At 38.4% G+C, this 22,134-nt stretch overlaps 1 protein-coding gene across 1 annotated transcript in view; it reads left to right on the plus strand.

The window, feature by feature from the left end:
* The first annotated feature begins 7,296 nt into the window (after positions 1-7,296).
* The window catches only part of LOC137500484 (short stature homeobox protein 2-like), a 230,038-nt gene continuing 215,200 nt past the window's right edge, over positions 7,297-22,134 (plus strand). Inside the window, exon 1 of the mRNA XM_068227384.1 lies at positions 7,297-7,564. Coding sequence (XP_068083485.1) covers positions 7,297-7,564 — 268 coding nt within the window. The remainder of the gene's footprint in view (positions 7,565-22,134) is intronic.

The raw sequence follows: 22,134 nt of genomic DNA on the forward strand, positions 1-22,134 counted from the left end.
TAGAGCAAATTAGCAATAATAGAAAACGATTATGGGCAAGACACTGGCTGTTAAAAAGAGATAATAAAGGAGGAACTGCAACTCTGTTAAGGGAATTAGAAACTGAAGATCTAAAAAAAAAATAGATCTTTTATCAAACTGGGGTTAGAGCTGTTTGATTTTTTTCCTTGAAACGATAACTCCTAAAATTCAAAAAGCAGACATTGTTTGAAGTCCCCCAAACATTTGCGTGTTTGCTTTTAACGTTGTTTCACTACTCCATTTGGCCACTGTTATGTAATAAATCGAATCAAAGAACGGCAAACAACACAAGAACACTCCTACACAATTGACTTGACTGATTACACTAATGTGGCCTCCGAAGGCGCCGTTTAGGCCACCTATGAGTCTATGAGAATGGAGCTCTATGATGAATGCTAATGATGAAGACGGCCCCCGAGCTATCGGATTCAATGAAGCTTAAAATCTCCGACCCGGCTTGGAATCGAACTGCACCAAAAGCCAGCACGCTAAGCATTTAGCCATTACACTGACCGAGTGAAGCGCCGTGGTGAGTTAGCGGGGGGTAGGGAAATACCACCACCTGAATAAGTGTCTGGCTCTATGGCTAAATGGTTAGGGTGCTGACCTTCGGTCCAAAGGGTCCCGGGTTCGATTATCGACTGGGACGGGTATTTTAACCTTCATTGGTTAATTCCGATGGCTGGGTGTGTGTGCCGTCTTCATCATTAGCATTCATTACAGGTAGCGCCCCATCCTCAGAGACGCGCATGTCGTCTATACCGCGTCAGCTCGAAAGACCTGCACCAGGCACTTCGGAGGTCACACGCCATTATTATTATTATTATTATTATTATTATTATTATTATTATTATTATTATTATTATTACTATTATTATTATTATTATTATTATTATTATTATTATTATACCCGAATAAGTACATTCGGCCGAGCGGTTGGAGCACGTTTCTTCCCACAGTCTCGCCCTAATCGATTGCTCTCTACTAGACCGTAATTAGCACTCGGCTGAATTCACCGTCTCGGCCCAGTACTCAGTAGGTGTAATTCCGGCTTCAGTCGCAGTGAACTTGGCCTTGTTAACCCTTTGCAACATATAACTTTTCACCTGTATAAATGGATAAGATACAGATTGTGGACAGAGGTAGTTTTACGGCACACCTTCAACTGTACAGTCAATTAAACACATATACCAATGATGCCTTGTTTTTTTGTTTTTTTACATAACATAAGACAAAACAGCCCTACAACCAAACGTACTCCTTCCACCCCGTCAACATCCACGGGTACCATCTACCGTTTATTTTACGTGGGCCCTCCCCAGCACATTACCACAGGATTCAGGAGTACCTCTGGCTCATCCTCAAAGACATTGCCGACGTACGGTCGTATACTTGCGCCTTACAATACGTACCTATGGCCAGTAGGCAGTGAAGTTGGTCTTGTTAGCAGACCTGCAAGTGATACTAAACGAGCTGTCTTTGTATGTGGAAGGCATGGCAATAAACAATACAGGTATTTAGTTTCGCATAAGGAGAAAATCAATGTTGTGGACAGTAGTTTGACCCCCGTAAAGAAGGCAACATTTTAAAATGTAAACGCAAGATAACTTTTTCGTAACTTACTTCAAATAGAATTATAGAAATGATTCCATTTGATCCTATTAATACCATATTTGACTGCATGCGTGAACTTCCAAACTTTCGAAGTATGCATTCAATTTTTGCGCTTATTTGTGCAAATAATGGAAATCAATACTTTTCAGTGGCACAGTACGATATTAATTATCAACTATGGTACCAGAATCAACGAAAGAGGACATTTTCTGTTATATAGCAAACCATTTAAGAATACAAGGTATTTCAGGTGATGTGGAGCAGAGAATGAAAGGAACATTTAGGGTGTTACAGGAGAAAGTTCTCTTGCGATTGACAAACTGCCACAGCCACAATGACAGAATGTTGGAAAAGAATGCTGAATGGTTGGGGGAATTTATTTTTGCCGGAAGAAATACGCAAATAGATATGAGGCTACTCCTTCAAGAGGAGTTGAACGTTGGCGAAGCAAGAGTAGAAGAGGATTCCTAGGGAACTATTTAATGATACCAGTACTAAAAGTAGAAGAAGGAAGGTGCAAACATTGCTACAAACACCAGTGCAGATCAAAGTTCTTTCGCTGCAGGCTTTAGCATATGAGCTGCAGAAAAGAGAAATGCTGCAGAAAGTTTTAAAGAATTTTCATCAGCGTCTCCATACAGAACGACAAAAATTAAGAAATTGAGGAAATCTAGCTTTCCATCAAATTATGTCCAGTATAGGCTAGCGATAAACAGGCGCTGGCATTTTTCCTCAGTGGCAGACTATACATCAGTATAACTTGTTCAGTCTCAGGCTAAAACTAGAAACTCTGGGGCCTTGTATATATCCAACGTACTATAAAATTCAAAACTCAAAAAAGTTGTGTTATCCGAAGGAATCACAGAGCATCAGCAGTGGTGTTTTGTAGCAATGATTGCACATTCCTTCTTCTACTTTTAGTCCAGTTATCATTAAATATTTTACTAGGACGTCCCCTTCTAACTTTACATGGCCAAGGTAGAACTCCCCTTTAAATTGTAGCCTCAAATTTCCCTATTTCTTCCTGCAAAATTAAATTTCCACTCAGCCATTCAGAATTCCTTTCTAAGAATCTGTCATAGTGCCTGTGACATGTTGTCCATCGCAAGAGACTTTCCCCGAAAACACGCTGTCTCTTTAAGTTTATGCTCGAGATCACCTGAAATACCTTGTATTCTTAAATTATGTACTCTTGTATATATCGGAAAATGTTATCTTTCCTCGACTCCGCACTGCTCCGGTACCAAGCTTTGAAAAGATACCGCCTCAGTAGCCTATGTGACGTCATTGAAATATTTTTTTCTCTTATCAGGGTAAATATTCGCAAAAACTTAGTGCATATTTCAAAAATTTGGAAGTACACGGATTTAGTCATAGGGTTGAATAGAGTAAATTTTTATAACTCTTTTTGAAGTTAGTTCTTTCTTTCTTCCTTTTTTAATCTGTTTATCCTCCAGGGTTGGTTTTTTCCTCGGACTCAGCGAGGGATCTCACCTCTACCGCCTCAAGGGCAGTGTCCTGGAGAGTGAGACTTTCTATCGGGAGAGTGGGGACGAGGTGAGATGAAATTTATGGCATGTTTTTACGGATGGGTGCCCTTCCTGACGCCGTCATCATTTGTGGAGCTAAAGAAGGTGAATGAAATTGGGAAAGGAGGTAGAAGAAATCAGCCGTGGCCTATGAATTAGAACTGCCCCAGCATTTGCCTATAAGTGAAAATTGGAAACCACAGAAAGCCAATTTCAGGACAGCTCGAATCCACTCGCCTCCCGAATGCAACGTTTGGCTCCAAAACCACAGCGCGTTAGGCCTATATCAAAATCACATGCCTGCCTCACGTCTAAACCTCTGGCCGGAATTTCATTGCAATTTTCATAAATATCCTCACAGGGAACATCAAAATATTGATCTGGAAATAAATAATTTGCGAAATTATTGGCAAAAATCACGTAAGACCTTAAAATGAGATGGTGTTCCATGACGCCAAAACTGAAGAACCAATTGAGCAAATGTCTATTTGAGTTCAAACACAGACCTATTATGATTTTTCGATACCGTAATTGACAAAATGTGAAAAGAGTAGTTCGCTAGGTGGTGTTTACCTGGTAAACTTACTGTACTCAGGTGCGCGCCTGAATAGCTGCCAGGCTAATATTAGCCAGAACATTGGACCTCTGAGCTTTCCCACTGGATTGCGCCTGATCCCTGCAACCAGCGTAACAATGGTGCCATTCGTGTGAGCTACTGACTGATCAGCAGGAGTGTCCTCTTGAGGCAGCAGATTTAGGGGAGCAACAAAAATTGTATTGTACATTCTTATGAACAATTTAGGCGTACAGAGGTAGGTTGCCTCCCATTGTACAGAATATTGTCTCTTACAACGCGGTCACTGTTATTTAATAGTTTATTTCTCTTTGGAGTGAATCCGTCAAATGTTTGTCACAGATGGGGAATAATAATAATAATAATAATAATAATAATAATAATAATAATAATAATAATAATAATAATCTGACCCCGCCGCTGAATGAACAGCGTAATGGGTTCGGTTCAGAGCACCCCGGGTTTGATTACAGGCCAGGTTAGGAGTTTTATCTGGTTAATTAATTTAGCTCGAAAGTTGGATTTTTGTGTTCTTAATACACATCTTCAATTACATACAACATAGAACACTGTATAACCACCACAGGAAAACGTAGTGGTGAACACCCTCCCTCCACGTAGGGTTGGTGTCGAGAAGGGCATCCGGCCGTATATATGTAGGCTTACACACACACAGTGCCAACCCCAGGTAATTTGTAAAAGGCCAATAATAATAATAATAATAATATTAATAATAATAATAATAATAATAATAATAATAATAATAATAATAATAATAATAATAATAATAATAATAAAAATGTAGAGGCGCGCGGCTGTGAGCTTGCATCCGGGAGATAGTAGGTTCGAATCCCACTATCGGCAGCCCTGAAAATGGTTTTCCATGGTTTCCCATTTTCACACCAGGCAAATGCTGGGGCTGTACCTTAATTAAGGCCACGGCCGCTTCCTTCCAACTCCTAGGCCTTTCCTATCCCATCGTCGCCATAAGACCTATCTGTGTCGGTGCGACGTAAAGCCCCTAGAAAATAATAATAATAATAATAATAATAATAATAATAATAATAATAATAATAATAATAATAATAATAATAATAATATGATAGCAAGAAAGAAAAATCTTAAGGAAAATTTTGGACGAGTCTGTACAGAGGGAATTTGGATGACAAGGAAATCTCATGACCTGTACCAACACTCAGAGAAAATCTCAGACACATTCAGGAAAAGACATTTGAAATTTTATATACATAGGCCTATTCTCAGAATGAGTAATTAGAGATTGACCAAAATGATTCTTAACATTGCCTTATCAATGAAAGTCAAAAAAAAAATGGCTGCTCAAAGTTGGAAAAGATCTTCAGGAAAAAGGCATCACAGATAACATTGTGTTAGATCTAAGTTCACCGAGGTCGGTAGCTGCAGTCGCTTAAGTGCGGCCAGTATCTAGTATTCGGGAGATAATGAGTTCGAACCCCACTGTCGGCAGCCCTAAAGATGGTTTTCCGTGGTTTCCCATTTTCACACCAGGCAAATGCTGGGGCTGTACCTTAATTAAGGCCACGGCCGCTTCCTTCCCACTCCTAGCCCTTTCCTGTCCCATCGTCGCCATAAGACCTATCTGTATCGGTGCGACGTAAAGCAACTAGCAAAAAAAAAAAAAAAAAAATCTAAGTTCAGAAAATTAGTCAACAATCACCGGTTTAAACATGATCCAAACACTACCACTAACAAAACCTGGTTGGAAGATCGGAAGGAAAGCCACATCGAGAAGATGAAGAGATTTTGGAGAAGAAAAGGGCAATCGCGCTCTGTAGCTGGGCATAACGAAGAAATAATAATAATAATAATAATAATAATAATAATAATAATAATAATAATAATAATAATATTGTATGGCCTCAGGAACCACGTGCAGGTATCTTCATTTGATGCAATGTAAACTGCCTGCATGTCAATTCCGACGTTTTGTTGTTGGCCTACTCTACTAGTTATTTATTTATTTATTTATTTATTTATTTATTTATTTATTTATTTATTTATTTATTTGTGTTTTTCTTAAGTGGCGAAGTTAGGGCTCTTGGCCCTCTCTTACACTTAACCACATAATTTTTTTTTTAATTTTACAGTATTAATCTAAAATATCGTCCGACTCGTTGGCTGAATGGTCAGCGTCCTGGCCTTCGGTTCAGAGGGTCCCGGGTTCGATTCCCGGCCGGGTCGGGGATTTTAATCGCTTCTGATTAATTCTTCTGGCTCGGGGACTGGGTGTATATGTCCGTCCCAACACTCTCCTCATCATATTCAGACAACATACTACACTACCAACCACCACAGAAACACGCAATAGTGCTTACATCCCTCCATAGAGGGTTGGCGTCAGGAAGGGCATCCGGCCGTAAAACAGGGCCAAAACCACATGTGCGACGCAGTTCGCACCCGCGACCCCACAGGTGTGGGAAAAGCGGCAGGAAAAGGAAAAGAAGAATCTAAAATATCATTGTAATCAATTACAGTTACTGAGATATGTAAGTCAGATAAGGAATTACAATAATACAATTAATTTGGATTACTACTGATGAAAAATTATAAGATAAGTAGAGAGTGGATAATAACAAAAAATATCAACTTATAACCTAAAGAATATATCTACAACTAGCTTAAAGGAAAACGTATTCAAATATAAGACTAAAACAAATTAACTAATATACGGCACTGAAACAATCTCTTGGGTGAGCTATGGCTGAATTTAAATTTATTTTTTCGGGCAAACACCAGAGATGTTTTACACGTTTATATCGTAAGACATGCAGTGTCGAATGAACCTTTATCCGCTCTTCAAATATCCAACTTCCTCTACCAGGCTTGAACCCGTGATCCTGGGAATCTAAGGCTGGCATTCTACCACTGCTCCATAGTGCGATCTATACTCACTTATATGATTAGAGTATAAACTTCAAGCCCAGCAACCCACCATGGACAATGGTAGTAAAAATAAGGAGCTGCATTATTAGGGTAGATATTAGAGCTATATCCGCCCCTCGTTTTGCCTGAGAACATGTCGGCTTTATCCGATAAAATAAAGGGTATTACGTTATTCACAACTGTGATGCGCTTCGTGCACACTGTCACAAGGCTACAAGCTTGTCAAGACTGTCGTAATATGCAGGTTAACGGGGTAATGCTACGACCGGCTTGGCTATAAAACATGATTAGATTCATCGACCTTTTTCGAGACAGTTACATTTGAAATTTTACTTAAAATTGGAGGGGAACCGGTGTGCCTTTCTCGTCTCTCAATGATGTTTTTTTTAAACACTTTTAGTTGAGATATGTGAGTGTGCGAATAACTACCCTCCCTCTTCTTCATGCCATTAATATGAAGACCAATCAAGATTGAGTGAGGCGGGGTCTTGGTGCAAGCCCGCCCCGAGGGTGCGCGCGCATCTTGCCCCTAGCTGGACATGGCGACAGATGTGTACGACACAAGACAGATCGGCCGAGTGAGTGAACCATGTGAGAACAGTGATCTTATTGTGCTAATATGTGTTTGATATGACTATGGAGCAGCTAACTCAGTTCGTGTCCAAATCGTTTGAGCCCGGTGGTCGCCCGGAGCCTGGTGCTAGTGAATGGGGCAGTGCCGCCTCCCGCAAGCTGTCCCCATCACCCACTGCCTCTAGTCGTGGGTCCTCCTTATCGCCTGTTGTGGATCCTGATGACTCTCGATCGTCCCCCGGCAGCTCGGAATGTACGGCTCCCGGACCCCCTGCGCTCAGTCCCCCAGGGCCTCCGCCGGATGAGCGACCTCCGGAGCCAGCGAACACAGGTGAGACGGCAGACGCTTCTGCTCCTGGAGCAAGTTTAGTTCTTTTTGACCTCAGAATATCAGACACCTGTCATCGACTATCGCTATTTTTACTAGCTGAATTTCAAAATATGGCAGTTGTTATTATTTTCGAGTCAGAAACACCCAGTAGCCTATAGTATGTGTATCCTTAGTCCCGCTACTTGATAAGCCGAGCTGAGTGGCTCGGACGGTTGAGGCGATGGCCTTCTGACCCCAATTTGGCAGGTTCAATCCTGGCTCCGTCCGGTGGTATTTGAAGATGCTCAAATTCGTCAACCTCGTGTCGGTAAATTCACTAGTACGTAAAGGAACTTTTGCGGGACCAAATTCCGGCACCTTGGGGTGTCCGAAAACCGTTATAAAGTACTTAGTAGGACGTAAAAACAATAAGATTATTATTTTTCTTGATACGGGGTCGGAGATGAAGTGAGATGAATTGATATGGCATGTTTTTTATGGTCGGATGCACTTCCTGAAGCCAACCTCATTTGAGGATGAAACGAATGATGCTGAATGACACTGGGTAAGGAGATTGAAGGAATTGTCTGTGGCCTATGAATATGAACTGTCTCAGCATTTGCCTGGAAGTGAAAGTGAAAAACCACAGAAAATCATTTTCAGAACAGCTGACCGCGTGGTTCGAACTAGTGATGGATAATCGAATACTTTTAATAATTGAATAACCTCCATCCGATTATTTAAATAATCGAGTAAATAATCGAATAAAAGAATCGAATGAGATTCTGTGGTATCGCATAGAATATCCGGATGCGTCATGAATTAATTTTTTTGATTTAGGGCCTAAGTGTTTCGATTGAAATAAGCTAATAGATGAAGTCTTATGAAAAATAGAAATACGCCTTTCGCCAAACGCATCCCCAAATGTTGAAGCTAAATGAGTGAATTAACTGTATTAATAACATTATTTTTCATTCGATTATTTCGAAAGCATTCACTATTTAATTGCCACATTCATTCGAATGCAATTCGGAATGAATAATCGAAAAACAATAATCGAATGGAAAAATTCACTATTCTATGTCCCATTGACTCAAATGGAGTTTCGGATGGATAATCAAAGATAATCGAAAAATAATCGATTGGAAAAACCATTATTCGATTGTCTCATTCATTCGAATGAATAATCGAAAAATAATCGAATGGAAAAATATTCACTATTCGATTGCCTCATTCATTCGAATGAATAATCGAAAAGTAATCGAACGAGAAATATAATCGAATAAAATAAAATAATCGAATAAGCGATAATTTTGTATTCGATTATCTCATCACTACTTCAAACCCACGCGTCTCCCGAATGCAATGCTTGGCGGCATGGCCTTAGTGTGACCACTCCGCTCAGTACCTAGTACAGTAGACCCTGACTAACATCACACGTACTTGGACCAAACCTTTTGCTACATCAATCAGCTTACAACCTGAGTTTATCTTCTGTACGGAGGATGGACACCAAGGACACTGAAGTACGTTCTTTGAAATATGAAAGAAATGGTTTTGAGATTGCGTTCAGTAACTCGTGAGCACCTAATTTTAATTTTATCTAATGCATTTTTTTCCATCTTGCTACTCGTATAGGGCCTACTTTGATACTTTGCTAACATGAGTAATTCACTAATCTAAAACAGGGTTTCTCAATCCGTAGGGCTCATTAAAGTAAAGAGGGGACTGTGAACATCCTGAAATTGCTTTTTTAAGAATTCTAAGATGCGAATTTTACACTAATAAAAATACACATATTCTCTTGGAAACTTTATATTTTATATAATACGTTTCGTTTAATTTTAAACCAAACCGACTTATTCCTCTTGCATCAACAATGCAGCATTCGTCTTAAAAAACAATTGCTTTACGTAACATCGACACAGATAGGTTTTATGGCAACGATGGGATAGGAAAGGGCTAGCGGTGGGAATGAAGCTACCGTGGCCTTAATTAAGATACAGCCCCAGCATTTGTCTGGTGTGAAAATGGTAAACCATGGAAAACCAGTGCTGCCAATAGTGGGTTTCCAACCCACCATCTACAGAATGCAAGCTGACAGCTACGTGACCCAAACCGCATAGCCATTTGCTCGGTCAATGTAAAATAAAACTATGTAATACCATGCGTGATTCTTTCCAGTTTCACTACAGTGCCGAGCTTCAGCTAATGAGTGGATAGCTGAAAAACTCCTTGCGCCTGTCTGATTTCTTTTTAACTTGAAGCTGAGAACTGATGTTCTTGTATAAGTTAGGGATTACAGAGACAAATGTCATAGGCCTATCTTGTTATAAATGTTAGCCTAAGAGTTTCATTTATCATCATCAACTCAAAGATCATCAGACTAGGTCTACAAAACTATGAGCATTTCGGGAGATACGTTTGATTTAGTACTTTTATTTTAAGCGAATTTAAATACTTTGGGGATCATTCCCGTTGAGAAACACTAGGCCTATTTTTAAAAGGCATTTGAAATATGAGACGCTATATTATTGGGAAGTTTCCCTTCTTTGTGGTATGCTAAATGTTACGAAGGAAAAATTTTAAGTAGCTAATTACTAAATCAAACTGTAATTAGCATTCGTTGTAACTGAAATAAATTAGACTAAGATGGAGTTATATCGCTTACACAGTAGCTCTGCCACTCAACATCTACTAGGGTACATAACTCATCTCATCTAATTATAGACTACATTCATACTAAAACTTTATGAAGTTCATTTCGTGTAAATAAGGAGCAATGAGACTCAAGGATGGTATAAGACGTGTCTTTCAGATTTGGCGTATCATGCAAATAAACCAGTCATCACCAATTTAAAGCTTTTTAAAATATTCTAATCATGGCATCAAACTTTTAGATAAAAACGACGAAATTTAGAAACACTCCCTACTAATATCAATAGGTATAAAGGTAAATAAGATATCAGGGCCGATTCTTGATCTCAGATCATTCTTCGGGTACAAAGAGAATTTTGTAACATTCAGGCTTTAGAACGGCATATTGTAGGCCTAGGCTTTTCTTATATTACGATGTGATCGTTATCTCATTTCATTCCAAAGTTTATTTATTTATTTATTTATTTATTTATTTATTTATTTATTTATTTATTTATTTAGTAAGTTATTCATTCGGATCTTTAGCAGCGGCGAAGTTAGGGATAGTGGCCCTCTCTTAAACTTAATCACATAATTTCAATATAATAAAGAAATACTCTCATTGAATTAGATAGTTTGGCCTAAAAAGATAATAAGTTAGAAAAAAGTATCATAAGTAAATTTAGCAAAGCGCCTCAAAGAAAAATATAGTCTAAAACAGTTATGAGAAACACTACATCATAAAGCATACATCGTAGGCCTATGAATAATCTATATAAATAAAACCATAACGGCCGTGTGTCTGTACATTGACTATTTTGGCGAAATTTCCGTTCAGTTATCCATTTCAGGTGTAATAATAATAATAATTATTATTATTATTATAATGACCATCTGCATAATTTTTAGCTTTGGTGCCTGTTTTTCTGTTTGCCTGTCCTTCTATAACTTGAAAACTATTTCCACCAAACTTCATATTTATAATCCACCTGTCCTTAGGTAGGTTTTAGGGCAAACATTAATTCTAAATCCTTGAACTGACTGGGGGTTTATACAAAACCGTAACCGTGATTTTGCACTCCCTCAAAATAGAATATACACAACCAAACTTATTGTAATCTACCTACCTTAATGAAAATTAATTTCTAAACTTTTTTCCTCATGTGCATCATTTTAATAACAGGATTAATGAGGGAGATATTGTCAACGGACCGTTTTTCGGCACAAGTCCCACCGGACTTAACGCAAGAGCAGGTGCGTGTAAAGCGTATTTCTTTCAACTTGAAAACTACTGAAGATATTTGAACCAAACTTTATATTTAGCATCCACCTGTCCAAGGGTAGGTTTTAAGATCAATACCATTTCAAATTCTAGGAATGGACTGGGGTTTTATAGGGAATCGAAGTGGTGACTTTACTCTCCCACAACATAGGTTATATATAAACTTATATACTGTATATATATATATATTGCTAGTTGCTTTACGTCGCACCGACACAGATAGGTCTTATGGCGACGATGGGACGGGAAAGGGCTAGGAGTTGGAAGGAAGCGGCCGTGGCCTTAATTAAGGTACAGCCCCAGCATTTGCCTGGTGTGAAAATGGGAAACCACGGAAAACCATTTTCAGGGCTGCCGACAGTGGGGTTCAAACCTTCTATCTCCCGAATACTGGATACTGACCGCACTTAAGCGACTGCAGCTAACGAGCTCGGTCCACAACATACAAAGTACAAGACCAACCTGACTGGAAATCGACCAAACTTCATGGAAATCCAATTCTATTCTTTTTCTCATGTGCATTTTCTCAACAGGAGGATTAATAAGGGAGATATCATGAAAGGTCAGTTTCTAAGACTACGTCCAGTGGACATAGCCCAAAAGGTGTTATACGTGGAGCAGATTCCTTATCTATCTATATAAATCAAATCGTAACGACCGTGTGTCTGTGCATTGACTATTTTGGCGAAATTTTCGTAAAGCTTTCCGTTTAAGGGGTAATAATGACCATATGCATAATTTTTAGCTATAGTTTCCTGAAAGTCCTAAATTTAACCCCGCTCGCCCAAAATCAAGTTTGCCTCACAATCTGCTACACGAGCTGGAAAATTGAAATTAAGCAAAATTATACGTTTTAGCCGGCAACCTACGGAAAACTTCCAATATATTTAAATTTTAAACTTTTTATGCTGAAGAATATCGAAATATGGAGGCAATTTAACGACGGTGCATACCTTCGTTTCGAGGTATTTTGCGGCTAAACGCTAAGTCCTATCACAAAACGGATGGCACAATCTCCGTTCGATTTGGAGTGATCTACTACTTTGGTCCTGTCAAATGTTGTCGTCTCTCTCTCTCTCTCTCTCTCCCTTACAGGGAAGATTTGGCTGTATATTTCGATTTTTCGTAAATTTTGTGCTTTTTACGAGTTTGACACACTTATAGGAAATATAGAGTCATAGAATTTGGCACGCACATTGACACGACCAATGGCTAAATGCGAACCAAATTTCATGATTCTAGCTTTCACATAAGTATGTGAAAAGTAATGTAAAATGTTAAAAATGTACCCAAATCTCACCCCATTCAAATATCGTAACTCAATCGAACGCATAAATATGGGAGATACGAGAAAATGTTTTTAAGACCAAACATGTAGAGTGATAAAAGGGATGTCTGAAAGTGCAAACCGTTTGTTGGTATAATCTACCGTTTAAGAACAGTAAGTCTCGATATTAAGGTTTGCACTTACAAACGTGCCCATGCTTATCTGTCATCTATCTGTATAAATATAATCGTAACGACCGTGTGTCTGTACATTGATTATTTTGGCGTAATTTCCGTACAGGTATCCGTTTCAGGTGTAATAATGACCATCTGCATATACTAACTTATTTCTTACCTTTGGTGTCTGTCTGTTTGGTTGTATGAGTTCTTATAACTTGAAAACTACTGAATATATTTCTACCAAACTTGATATTTAGAATCCACCTGTCCTTGAGTAGCTTTTAGAGCCAATATTATTTCTGAATACCTAAATTTACTGGGGGTTTATCCGAAACCGAGACCATGATTTTGCAGTCCCTCAAAATATGCACATCCGAAATTAATGGAAATCTATAATCCTGAATGGAAATATTTTTCTAAAACTTTTTTCTCATGTGCATTTGTCAACAGGAGGATTAATAAGTGAGCTATCATGAACGGTCGGTTTTGCAGGTTAAGGCCAGCGGACATTGCCCAAAAGGTGTTGTACGTGGAGCAGATTCCTTATCTTTCTATATAAATAAAATCGTCACGACTATGTGTGCCTGTACATTGACTATTTTGGTGAAATTTTTGTACAGCTACCCGTTTGAGGGGTAATAATGACCATCTGCATATTTTTGGTGTAGTTTTCTGAAAGTCCTAATTTTTACCCCCCTCACCCTAAATCCAGATTGCGGCATAATCTGCCAGACGAGCAAGAAAATTGAAATTTGGCAAAATTATACGTTTTAGCCTGTAACAGACGGAAAACTTCCAAGACCTTTAAAATGTTCCCATTTTATCCCCGAAGAATATCGAAATATTGAGGCAATTTTAATGATGGTGAAGACCTTCGTTTCGAGGTATTTCGTGGGATAAACGGGAAGTCCTATCACATAACGGATGGCACAATCTCCGTTCAATTTGGAGTGATCTTCGACGTTGATCTTATGAGTTTTTGTCGTATCTGTATCATCTGTATCCCTTATACGCTAGATTCGTCTCTATTTCTGGATTTTAAGTACATTTGGACTTTTTACATGCATAATTCATACTTTCAATCACTTAAGCTACAGGAAAGATAGAATAATCAAACTCTACACGAACATTGGCCCACCTAGTACCCATATGTGAGCCAAATGCTATGTCCATAATTATCTGAAAAGTAATGCAATTTAAGATAATTTTACACAAATTTCACCCTATTCAACGTTTCTAACTCAATCTGACCCATGGATAGATGAGATACGAGAAAATATCAAAGGACCAGCCATTTAGGATGCTAAATACTGCGTCTTATGGTCTTATGGTACAATCCTTTGTCGATATGACGTACCGTTTAGCAGCAGTTCATCTGTAAATGAAGGTTGCAATATTATAAACATGCATATAATTTCATACATCGATCTATATATATTCATTGATGTCGATTTGTAGCGATCGAGAAAGGTTGTGTCTGCTATTGTAATCAGTAAGTTACTCCCCACACCGACTTTGACTGGCAGTAGGAATGGGATCCTTCTCAAACTCCGGTGTAACTGGCATTAGTAAGGAGGGCCTACCATTGTAATAATTCACTTCTCTATTTGACTTGCAGAAGGCAAGGGAGCATGCAATTTTGTTCAAAACTCCCCTACCCGATTGTGTTTGGCTGTAGGCCAGGGTGCCCGCCATTATAAACTAATGTATTCATCTGAAATTTGACTAGCATTAGGCATAGTGGCCTGTTATTTTAATGGAAACTCACCAACTCTGTGTGACTGGCAGTAAACTGGCTGCCAGAAGGAAAAAGGGACTGTCTTTATAATGATAACTGCACAACTCAATTTTGACAGGTAGTAGGGAACTTGCCTGCCATTGTAATAAAAACTCCTCAACTGTTATCTGCCTGGAAGTAGGAATGGGGCCTTCCATTGTAATGAAAACTCCCCAAATAGATTATGACCTCGCAGTAGGCGATGGGGCCTGCCTTTATCATCACAACTCCGCAACCCACACTTTACATTGGAAACAACGTATGGAGACCTCCCCATGCTTTTTCTCGGATAACGCTAAGTGACATGCAATTTTAAAACAACCTTATTTACTGCTCATACAGTATTTACTTCGATGTCCGTATACAATGTAGAATATTGTAGGGAAGCACGGGTACGTTTGCTAGTATGTCATAAAACAAGTATGGCGTTGAACAGTGACTTCTTAAAATCTTTGAACAAGAAATGAAAGATTAAATATTACACACATACACACTATTATTTGTAATAATAATAATAATAATAATAATAATAATAATAATAATAATAATATGAGAGAAAGAAAGGACCTGGGGAGAGAAGATTCTCTATGGAAAATACTACAGCAACCTAAACCAACAGAACATAGACAAGAATGCGCCATGCATGTGGCTACAAAGTGGGCGCTTATTTATGGAGACAGAGGGATTTGCAGTTGCTATACAAAATCAAGTAATAGCTTCAAACAATTACAAAAAGTACATCATCAAAGACACCAGCGTACTCTTCGGCAAATGCAGACGATGTTCCGTTCATATCGAGACCATCACTGCGGGCTGCCCAGTACTTGCCTCCGTAGAATACACGAGGCGGCTCAATCATATCTCGGAAATTATACACCAGGCACTTGCTCAGGAAAATCAATTAACTCTGGAGCGTATCCCCTATTGCAAGTACCATCCAACACCACTCCTGGAGAACGAGTCGATTAAGCTTTATTGGCACACTGTTGTAGTGAGAGACAAAACTGTCAACCATAACAGACCAGACATACTGGTAAACAAGAAAACTGAGACAACTTTCATTATTAACATCGCAGTCCCCAATGACACCAACATTGACAGGAAGTACAGTGAAAAAATCTGCAAGCACAAAGAACTTGTAGAAGAGATCAAGAGGATCTGGAAGATGAAACTGGTACGGATAGTCCCTGTGATTCTGTCAGTCAACGGCCTCATTCCACACACACTTCACAAGAGTCTGTGAGAACTGGGTCTTCCACCGAACATCTACAAAATTATGCAACATTCTGTCCTCCTGTCAACATGCGACATTGTGCGATCGTTCCTCTCGCAAGAATGAAGATCCCGTGATGTAGAGTTTTGTATATAGGCCTACTGTACATCAAAGTTTGTACTATAATGTGTAAATATTTTAATTATTGTAAGGCACTTGGTCCATTCCGTGCCCCGTTACTAGCCATATTTCCTGTGGAGAAGTGTATTTAATAATAATAATAATAATAATAATAATAATAATAATAATAATAATAATAATAATAATAATAATAATAATAATAATAATAATAATTCTTGGAAATACCTGCGTATTTTAATATCGAAATGAGAAAGTTGCTACTGTACACACTATAATGGCGCAACCACGCATTCTATCATACATGACCAGTCACACGGACCAGTCAGCGGCGTTCAGAAGGAAATCTCTGCCAGCAGTCTTAAATGTTGTATAGGCTTACGTCTTACAGTTCCTAACATCAGCTGGAAGCGTATTCCAAATTCGCGACCCAGTCACAACGAAGGATTTATTGTACTTAGAAGAGCGGTTAACGGGAAGAGCGAGTGAAGAGCCAGAGCTAGTATTAAGATTATAGAATGAGGACAGAAAATGAAATCTTGAAGAAAAATACAGGGGGAGATTTTCATATAACTTAAAGTTCTAGTTCACACTAAGTTCAATATAGGCTATTTGTAATAATAAGTACGACGGTCACGGGGATTTCAAGGAATAACTACTTGAGGAGAGCCATGAAAATTATTCTCAGGGTATCAGCCATGGTCTAAGGTACAATGACTCCCATCAATTTCCATACCATCGTTTTGATAACACAAGGAGAAATCCCATGGTGCTGCTTCCTAACTAGGAACAAGATGAACGTATTCCGTGCGAACAACAAAATTTCCTATCGAATAATAGACCCTAATAATATCCAGCGAGTCGATCTCCTTCGTCGAATGGTCAGAGTCCTAGTCTTCGGTTCAGAGGTGCCTAAGTTCAATTCCCAGCTAGGCCGAGAATTTTAACTGCGTAGGCCTATGGTTAAGTCATATGGCTCAGGGGCTGGCTGTTCCTGTTCGTCTTGATACACTTCTCTTCATCTGCATACAACACAGCAGTCATCGAACCACCACAGACACACGCAGTAGTGAATACATCCCTGTACAATGGGCTGGAATCAGAAAGGGCATCCGGCCGCAAAACTGGGCCAGATCCACACCATGTGCCGATCCCAACAAACTGGGAAAAATACCAGGAAAGAGAATGATAGCCTATCAAACGAGTTGTCTGCACATTTCGGGTCACGTAGCTATGAGCTTGCATTCGGAAAATGGCGGGTTCGAATCCCATTGTCGGCAGCTCTTAAGATTGTTTTCCGTGGTTGGCCACGGCCGCTTTCTTCCCATTCCTGTCCTTTCCCATCCTTACGACCCCACAAACCATCGACAAGTTAGTGCGACGTTAAACCATTAGAAATATAATAATAATAATAATAATAATAATAATAATAATAATAATAATAATAATAATAATTTCCTTAACATAATTCCAGTAAAGTGTCAGGTCATAAGATGAAACCCTAGTTAGCGTTAGTGGTAAGGAAAGCAACGAGTTGGCTGGAGAAACCTAATGCACACATCCGAGGCAGTTTTATAACAGTGGTAGGCCTACGGGAGAACTTAAGATCTTACAGATTTTTGCAGCAAAATTTCAATTTCCAGTCATCGAAAACTGAAACTGAGATGCAGCGGTGGAAAGGAAAGTGTAAGCGTCTGAACCATGTATTATTATTATTATTATTATTATTATTATTATTATTATTATTATTATTATTATTATTATTATTATTATTATTATTATTATTATTATTATTATTATTATTACCGTACTGATGGAAACTTAACAAGGTAATATGAAACGATTCTGTCAAATAGAATGAAATGACACAAATTATTCACCTAATTTAGTTAAGCTGTCTTTCCATAGGGTGATTGTAAATACTGAACAATAAACTTGCCCAACTGAAGTTAAGTTGTGTATCACTTTTAGAACTCCATGAGCTACCCAAGCCTTAATCATATAGCCTACTCTGGGTACTTTGTAGGAAGAGACAGAGGGTGTGGGTGAGGAGGATTAGTGAAGATGTAGGTTCTAGTGGATATATTATTTATTTTACGTGGCAAAATTAGGGACACTTGTCCTGTCATACCCGTAACCAAGAAATAGTTGATATACAATCTTAAACTAACCCCTGTCCTACTGTATTATTCAACATAGGGCCTACAAAAATTATCAATATAGGGAAGACTCGACTAAATCCGCAATTTTAAGGCAAAATTGGAAGTAGGCCCAAGACACATTTTGAGATTGATTATCAGAATTATATTTAAACACGGGAACACTTTTATTTATGCTGTATTTGTCTAGTACTTCTGAACAATATTATAAGTTACTTTTTCAAATAGGCTTAATTCAGTTTATTGCAACTGTGATACTAAATCCGCAACAATCCAGGTAACGCCACAGTAGTCCGTGAATTTATTGCCGATAACACTGAGAATAGTAGCAGGGTACTTTAAACTAGTAATAAAAACGGTACAAATACTTACCTTAATAACCCTGTCTTCAAGCGCAGAAAATACGATAAGTACGGAAATTTCCTGATGCTACCACAAAAGGACTCCTCTGCACAATTTACAACTTTTACCATCATAGTACAAGATGTTGAGAAAACCTTCTTCTCACGCTGGGATACAGAAGCAGTAAAGTTCAGTTATTGTGGAGTTAGGTGTACTGTGTATTTAGCCGAGCGTCCACTACTAGACCTATTTAATAGACTATGCAAGATAAATAGACATTTTGCATCCTAAATGCGACAGTGAATTAATATCAACAGAAATGTAGAAATTGATAGAAATATTATCATTATAAATAAATAAATAAATAAATAAATAAATAAATAAATAAAAATCATAATAATAAGATGATGATGATTAATTGTTACATAGAGAAGAAGAGATTTAGCACAGGATACAGTGACCTAAAGAGATGCATCAAACCACAAATTGAACAGTAGAGTATGGTATAGTGTGTCATCTATATTTTTAAACGAGATGCTGCATGGATATAGTTCGCATTGCTCAAGATCTCAATAAAGTACAATCTTCAGTTTAGTTCAGCCATGTCCGGAGCCAGTGGATCCCTCCGAATTATTTTGGATTTTGGTCGGGAGTTTGAAGCATTGTGTCCTGCCTGATGCATGATTCGCTCCTTGATCGTCATAGAGGAAAACCAGAACCTAAGCGAATACGCTAATTACGGTCCCGTTCAAGCATTCACTCATAACATAATTCAAAAAATCGGTTTACTTCATACACAATCACATGAAATCATTTCTGACAAGAAATATTCAAAATCTTTGTATAAGGAAACCAAACGGCCGGAAGGGCGACGGCTGCTCAGCCTGAAGGCGTGCAGATTACGAAGTGTCATGTGGTCGGCACGACGAATCCTCTCGGCTGTTATTCTTGGCTGTCTAGATCATGGCCGCCAACTCACCGTCAGATGGCTCCTCGATTGTAATCACGTAGCCTGACTGGATCTCGAGCCAGCTCTCAGATCCAGGTAAAAATCCGTGACCTGGCCTGGAATCGAAACCGGGACCCCTGTGGCCAAAGGCCAGCACGCTAACCATTTAGCCATGGAGCCGGACACATGTACGGTTATAAATATGAAATATTTGTGCCCAGTATCGAAAACTTGTCGCTGAACGCGTAATATTTAGAAAATTCTAATGGAATTTGAGTACACTTTAAAGTGTGTTTTATATTTATATACAGTATTATTAAACGTTTGGACATGCTATTTATGAAATGTTATTAACTAAGGTATCCCAGCGAAAATCGCACTCTCCTCTAAAGTTTGCACGGATCATTGGCATTATACAGAGATTTCGTCCGGTGTATTTGCCTTTATAAACCGCAACCTACACAACACACCATCAAAAGGCTTTTAAATGCTGTCTGCACTTTTGATAGGAAGAATTAGAAATAGGCTATCTCTATCGTTCATTTGATTGAACAGGCAAATTTAATTTACAAACCTAACTGTGTCACTGTATGTGTATAGAATACCTCGCAAGAATTGTGATTGTTCTCGATACGTCTGTTCTAGAAAAGCATATTTTGTGTAAGAATTACGTTACTGCTATTGATTCTACAGTGTTTGTTGTTAATATCTCATAGTGCCTGCAATATTATTCTATATTTAATGGTTTATACCAGGAAGATGAGCATAAGCTTATTTTACTTGTCATAAACAAGGAGAAATTGTCCCATGTACCAGTGGCGTAACTACTGATTTGTAGGTCCGTGGAAGGTAATTACAAACCTAATTCTGCCAATGTACGTTTTTAAAACTAACTTCAATATCCGTATAGAATGACCCGCAAGTATTGTGATTCTAATGACTCCTCACGCTGGAGTGTAACTGCAGTAAAGTTATATTTAAGTTATTATAGAATTAGCCGTACTGTGAATTTTTAATTTCTCTAACTGACATTCGTTTATTATACCAGGTGACCCGCCAGCGCCGTAATTTCTACTTATGAGTGTCCCGCATGCACTCGTGGTAAACGGGATATCTAATGCCTGATTTTCACAGGGGTATTACTGCCTGCAGGTAAGTTACGTCACAATACCAAGAGATAACTACCGGACGGCCGCTCGCTGCATGTGCCTCAGCGCTACCCGTTTAATGCGCATTTTCGAACACATAGCAGTAGGCAGGTATTTGGTACAATAGCACTACAACATACTGACAATGGCTGGTGTGATCAGTAACGACGAATACACAGACATAATTTTAATAAGTGGAGAACCTGGTCGGAATCTCACAGACGGTACGCGCAGGAGTTTCTAAATAACAACCTGCCTTCTATAAGACATATTTCACCGAACATAATTGCAATTAACAGCTAGTGAGTCCTTCAAGGCACATACCACATACGAGTAGGTTTTAGGTGTAGTAAAATGTCTGCTATTTGTTTCACATCCGAAATATACAGTAGTACATTTTATCGCTCCTTTGTAAACCAGCGATTAGGCATCTCATTCATCATTTGGTGCACGCGGGAAACTTGACGTAGAAAGTGCGGGACTTGAGGGCCATCTGGTATGTTTTATAATATGTAACAATTACTTTTACACTCTGTATATTTGAAATGGATAATTCTAATTACAAGTTATGCGCTTATCATTTTGAATTATTTCTATTGCAATATTTTTAAAATTTATAAACTGAAATCCACAAAATATACAAAATATATGGCACAAGTACAGTTTCCTCATATAAAAATGTTAGAAATTAGTAGTTTTCTCTTTAAAACATATATTGTACTTGTATTTAACAAGTACAGTTGTATCCAGTTTTTTACAACCCAAGACTACACATAGGCAATAGACTGCTAATAAAGAGAGAAAAATGTATACTCTTTGACACTGTTACAACATATTTTATACAGAAGCTTAAAGAAGTTGTTCACACGTAGAGAAGCCAAAATGTCTTATATTTACAGTGTTAAATTCTGCTTTATATCAGGGACATTTTCTCAGAATCTATCCACTTAAAATTTTCGAAGGCTGTACAAGCCTGGGCCCTACGTTTTACTGATATATTTCTGAAGTAAAATTTGTTTTTGATGTAGACTGTTGATTTTTGTTTAAACTAAAAAATGTTCAAACTCTTCCCTAGTTACTAGAATAATAGCTGGCCTGCTCGTAACATATAATCTTCTAATAAAATGTATTTTCCTTATAATTTTCTTTACGTAATACCGACACAGATAGGTCTTATGGCGACGATGGGATAGGAAAAGTCTAGGAGCGGGAATGAAATGGCCGTGGATTTAATTAAGTTACAGCCCCAGCATTTGCCTGGGTGAAAATGGGAAACCACGGAAAACCATCTTCAGATTCGAACCCACTACCTCCCGAATGCAAGATCACAGCTGCGCGCCACTAACCGCACGGTCAACTCGCCCGGTGAATATAATTTCAGTATATAGGCCTACCTAACAGTACTATAAGTATAAAGATCCTACATACAACTCAGACTGAGAAAATTTGCTTTAAGTATAAATAAAAATAACTTACAGGAGAATACAATTTAAGCCAAAG

This window comes from Anabrus simplex, chromosome 4 (genome assembly GCF_040414725.1).
Source record: "Anabrus simplex isolate iqAnaSimp1 chromosome 4, ASM4041472v1, whole genome shotgun sequence".
Taxonomy (NCBI): Eukaryota; Metazoa; Arthropoda; class Insecta; order Orthoptera; family Tettigoniidae; genus Anabrus; species Anabrus simplex.